We start from the raw sequence: 5,931 nt of genomic DNA, 5'->3' as shown, positions 1-5,931 counted from the left end.
TGCGTGAGTTTTTTAGTTGTTAGATACCTATAAATTAGTAAAGTTGAGATTTCAAGTTGTTGGAGATTCTTTAATTATTATGTGATTATTTATTACCTTGTACATTTACCCTCTTGATGTAGAAATTCATGTAAATTTAGTTGTTGAATTATTTATGTTGAATGAAATTGTTTGGGGAGCGGGTTGCACACCGTAAAAGAAATTAAAAGGTAATGAATTAAAATGGTGGAATAAGGACGGATTATGATATTGATAAATGATGATGTGGTTGGATCAGATTACGCGCCGCAATAGATTGTATATGTGGTGCTTGTTTGTGATTGTTGGATTTGCGTCAGCAATGTGATATGACACTATGAGACTTGTTATTTTGGGTTCTCTGGTAGTTGAATTTCAAGTTCATTTTCATGAGTTACCTGTTTTACTTCCATTTCCTGTTATTATTACTATTGCGTATAGGTTATTGTAAGTGGCCTACCTTAGACTCGTCACTACTTCGTTGAGGTTACGCTTGGCACTTGCAGAGTAAAAGATGTTGGTTGTACTCATACTATATTATGCACTTCTTGTGCAGATATCGAAGTTGGTCCCAACAGCGCTTAATGAGATTGTCTGGATTCAGCTACCTGTGGAGACTTGAGGTATAACTCCACGACGTCCGTAGCCCTGAAGTCCCCTTCTATGTCATCATTGCTGTTTATTTTGATTCAAACAATTGTGTTTATTTAGACTATTATCTGTAGTACTCTAGACGCTCATGTATTCGTGACTCCAGTTTACGAGATTGTATTTGTATTACGCTGTGCAGTAGTTTATCACGTTATCTCATACTATTCAGTTGTTATTGTTATCATTTGATTTGAATTGTTAAAACTGGTTAATAAATATAGCTAACGTTGGCTTGCCTATCAAGTAAAATATTAGGCACCATAATGGTCCCGCGGGTGGGAATTTCGGATCGTGACAGTTGCACGCGAAGTGGCTGATACCATATGTAACAGCTCCGTCGACTAGTGATATTATCCGTTTTGGGCCAAGGCTCGAATGGCTTTAAAATGGAACACTAGGATCTAAGACTTGTTACTTAGATACCTAGCATCTCTCTTGTATTTTATCTATGTAGGACCGTTAAAATTTAAATTATGGGTCCACTTTCGTGTAAGATAATGTCACTTAAAATATTAGTCAGCGGAATTTATTGGGAAAATGCTAAGATGACAAATGACTGAATGAGTAGTCAACTTACCGTGTAAACTTTACTTCTCTCCTTGCATAAATATCCTTCAAGACCGGAGCATCATACGGAATGTTAATATCTAATTGTTGAGCGTTCTCAAGGAGAGCAGGAAAAACAAATTCAAATCCACAAGTCATATGTTCAATTTCCTCTGTCTCTAGCTTGATTAAGTTTTCTTTGATGAAGATCACTCCTAGGAAACAAGAATGGCCCATTGTAAGCATACAAGTATTGGATCAAGAATAAAGTATTTAACAGGATTAGATACTAAAAGCTAAGGAGCTTAAGAAACTAGTAAAATTTTGTAAGTACTCGATATTTACTAGAATAAACTATTTGGTTTGGTGTGAATGACGAGTGAAGATTAGTAATTAGAAAGTTATTTAGGCTATTCAATCCGTTACTATTTTTATAAAGTTGTCGGCAAATTAATGCTTAACATGAAAATTTCCCTATAAATACCTGAGCGATATGATTGTGTAAATGTGTTGGAGAAAGTGTATGCGTATAACTTAAACTCGAAGAGAATAATATTAAATCATGTTAAATACTGAGTAATATATAGTACTCCCTCTATTCTAGTTTATTTGAATCTATTTCATTTTTAGTCCGTTCAAAAAGAATGAATTATTTTCAAATTTGAAAATAATTTAACTTAAACTTTCTACTATACCCTTAATAAAAGGCTTTTAGAGCCACACAAATTTGACATGTTTAAGACGACAAATTTCAAAAGAATTATATTCACAGAAAGTTATGACTTGTTTAGGATTACATGTTTCAAAAGTCTTCATTCTTTTAAAACTACATGCCTAATAATATAGGTTCAGATAAATATAAATTTGAACGGAGGGAGTAACACATTTCCACGAAGATGAAGAAATACTCCCTCTGTTTTAATTTATGTGAACTTATTTCTTTTTTAGTCCGTGCCAAAAAGAATGATCTCTTTCCTTATTTGGAAACAATTTACCTTTATGCAATGATTTATAGCCACACAAAATATATGTGCCTCATTTTACACCACAAGTTCAAAAGTCTTCTCTCTTTTCTTAAACTCCGTGCTCAGTCAAATGAGTTCACATAAATTAAAACGGAGGGAGTATAAGTTTTAAGTTCACCTTTGTTTCTCTTAGGAAGGCATGTGTTCCATAGTGTTAATGAGACAACACATGCTAGTGTGTTCAAGAGTCGATCATATATGCAGAATACAATCTCCTCTCCCCATGAACCATCAGAAAGTTGATTGTCTATAATCCATTCAAGACAAGATGGAAACATAGGTCTTTGATTATTTCCATTATTAGTAGTATTTTGAATAAAGGAAACCCAAGCTGTGTCATAGGCTAAGACACTTGACCTTCCATCCTCCATCGAATTCAACATATGTTTGATCTCTTCTGTCAAATTTTTGATCTGTATTGTTCTGCTTACCTATTGAGACAAACAATTCAGCTATGATTTCATTTAGCAAATGTCGTATTTTTTGTTTATGTTTTTTTTTTTTTAAAAAGAAATGTATTGGCCTTTTTATCCAAATATATCTTTTTTAAATAATATTTTCACCCACCAATCAAAACATCGGAAAATAATTTTCAAAAATATATTTGCCTCGTAAAATAACAATTTTGTCACAAATCTGAGAGAAGTCAAGCTAGGCACATAATTTTCTTATCACCTGAATATCCTTTTCTTCGGAGTTGTTTGCGCGATTAGATTCTAAGTACTTAATCACATTACCTTCAAAAAGTGTAGCTGATTTATCAAAACTTGCTTTGTGGTTGTAAACAATTCCTTAGGCAATTGTTTAATGTATTATATATCTATTACAATTGAAATGATCATACCAAGATAACTTGCATCACTAGGTGCACAATTGAGACGAAGTGTTTTATATAGAAGTGAGCCTTCAATTTGGAACAACCAATTTCCTGTAAATATATGAAATAAAAATGAAACGGCATAGTAATTAGTTATACTACTATTGAGATAACAAGGGGTAAGTAATTGACTGTGATATTTCTTCCAAATGCTTATAATTTTACATGTGCTACTTGTTTATCCTAATATCGGATAACAATTAAATTTATACGCGGTTTTAAGGATACGTGATATAACTTGATACGGATTGAGAAAATAGATTAATACTGAAATTAATAACAAAAAAATAAATTGACCGCAAAAATTGAGCAGTCTTAGCCTTGAAGGTTGGTCACCCTCAAGTTTGGAAATGCCTCAATCGACGACAGAACAAATTAACACTACTGAGAGTGCAAGTGAGGACGAATAGATAACTGTCACCCAAATACATACAACACTTTAGCCCAGCTTACACCCTTTAGTGAAAATCTTGACTCCGCCCTACTTCTTATAATATAATAGACTTATATATATATATATATATATATATATATATATATATGTATAGAACATAATTTGGAGTTTATGATTATACATTATATATTAAAGGCATCTAAAACACATTTCTTGTTTCTTTCTTAAGACTAAATTCGGCCATACTATCCATGTTTATAATGGCTCTAAAATTCAAACAGATTGGTGAGTTTATTGTTATGATAAAAATCAGCTACATTTTCTGTACGAAGTTAAACTCAGAGATTAAATATTAAAATTCAGATAGTTTTGTACTTTATTGGCTAAGTGCCTAAATATATTTGAATTTTAAATTTGGGTAGTTGAAAGAGTAAGGTCTGCCAGCTTTATAATGACGTACGAATGTTGAACTTGAAAGGGGGTTCATTTTGAAGTTTTTCTTAAGAAAATTCCTCATCGAAATAGGAGGGAAAAGTAAGTAATCATATAAAGGCGAGTTCAAGATTCATTCAACCAGCGGGTGCGTTATGGTTAAATCCTATACGTAAAGACAAAATCTTGAGGCCCCAAAAGTTGAACCAGAGTAAAAAAAAATCTTTGGGAGATAATTAGGTCTGGGCTATTACAAGATGCAAGGGCCTTGGCAGTTGGTTCTAATTAGCTGGTACATCCTCTAATATGATGGTAGGAAAATTCTCAGCGAGGTCACTCTCTTTCCTATCGGCTATAAGGTGACTGTTAAACTTGAAAGTTCAATGCATGATCCACTGACGGTTAATAATTCGTGATCTATAGCATAAGAGACAATAAGATAGCTAGTCATTATGAGCAAGTGCAGGTTAACAAATTAGTGCTGCACTACAAAAAAAAAATTGGAATTAACTACGAACGTTGTTGTCGCTAAATTGTCGTAACTAACAGAATTTCTTGATAATCTGTTTCTAATCCGTTGCCAAATGAGATTAGCGACGGATTTTTCTTTAGCTACAAAATTTGTTTGTAGCTAAAACCTGACTTTTTAGTAGTGCTGGGCATCGTTTTTTATTTATTTTCAAAAATAAAACTTTTAGGCTGAAAAGTAATCGGACAAATGCTACTTCTCAGTAATTGTTCAAGCTAAAATTTGAAATTTTGAATGAATAACCTAGGTGAAGCGTGATTTTTCTCTTTATTAACTCAAAGACCAAAAGTGCAAAACAAGACAATTTTCTGATTAAAATTAGTTAAAAACTAAACCCTTGGAGATTGGGTTTCTTCTCACAAGCGGGTCGAATGAAAGACAAAAGTACAGGACAGGGAGAATAAAAAATAATAATTTCGACTCAACATGTTCTGAAATTCTATTACCCAAAAAAATCAACCATTCCATAGCAGTGGGAAATATGTTTACATCTAAGTTCCAATCTATCCTATGATATTTTGTACTATACAGCAGTGGGAAATATTTCTTTTTTGGTCTATTTAAAAAAAAATGATCTCTTTTTAAATTGAAATTTTTTTTCAACTTAAATTTTCAATTATATCCTAAATGAATTTTTTTTTTGTAGGCACACAAATACTCTGACATGTTTAACACCATAAGTTTCAAAAAATTATAGCCATACAAATGTTATGGCTTGTTTAGGACCACAAATTTTAAAAATCTTAATTTCTTTCTTAAACTCTGTACCTAGTCAAATAGGTTCACATAAATTAAAATTGTGGGAGTATTCGTGTAAGGGATCCAAGTTAGTGTAAACTCCATTTCTTTGCACTGTTAGTAGATAGTATAAGTTAAATCGTGTAAGGAAAAAGTAACTTACCGGGTCCATGTTTTTTAAACTCATCTTGTTGTGCAGACAACGATGTAGGACTCTTGAGTTGATGAAGATGGCAGAAAAGCCTGTGACTGGATGTAATTATAACTTGCATTTTCTAATTTAATTTTTAATCTTTTATTCTTCTTATGAGAATTGGGGAAGGGAGATAAAGACAATAAACTTTTGATAGAGGAAAGGCACTACTGACTTGTGAGGCAATATTTGAAATGGGTTGAGCTATTGCAACGTGCAGGCTTATTTATAAATTGCGTCTTGATGAAGGGCAAATATTAAATTACTGACTTATATTTTCTGATTTCTCCAATCAAACATTGCTTATTTTATGCTAAACTTTTTTATGGGAATATTTCTCCTAGTCCTCATAACGAAATGACCACTTAATATATAGTAATGTCAAAAAGGTTATGCTATCCAGTTGTTATGCCGCACTAATCTGCTTTTGCGTGTTAATCATTAATTCCGATAACATTAGCATCGTTATTAGCTAGCTAAGGAAGGGCATTGCTGTAGCTAACATGCAAATTTTTATGTGCCTTGGCC

At 32.5% G+C, this 5,931-nt stretch overlaps 1 protein-coding gene across 1 annotated transcript; it reads right to left on the bottom strand.

The window, feature by feature from the left end:
• Nucleotides 1-2,132: 2,132 nt before the first annotated feature.
• On the bottom strand, nucleotides 2,133-5,575 carry LOC117273360 (copal-8-ol diphosphate hydratase, chloroplastic-like). Its single transcript, XM_033652521.2, has 4 exons — nucleotides 5,374-5,575; nucleotides 3,085-3,168; nucleotides 2,916-2,977; nucleotides 2,133-2,671 (listed from the first exon to the last, which is right to left on the bottom strand). The coding sequence occupies exons 1-4, from the start codon at nucleotides 5,480-5,482 to the stop codon at nucleotides 2,303-2,305; spliced, it is 624 nt and encodes a 207-aa protein (XP_033508412.2). The 5' UTR covers nucleotides 5,483-5,575; the 3' UTR covers nucleotides 2,133-2,302.
• Nucleotides 5,576-5,931: the final 356 nt, after the last annotated feature.

The sequence above is a fragment of the Nicotiana tomentosiformis genome, chromosome 12 (genome assembly GCF_000390325.3).
Source record: "Nicotiana tomentosiformis chromosome 12, ASM39032v3, whole genome shotgun sequence".
In the NCBI taxonomy this organism is placed as follows: domain Eukaryota; kingdom Viridiplantae; phylum Streptophyta; class Magnoliopsida; order Solanales; family Solanaceae; genus Nicotiana; species Nicotiana tomentosiformis.
Note: the sequence above shows the minus strand (reverse complement) of the source record. Positions and strands in the feature narration are given on the sequence as shown.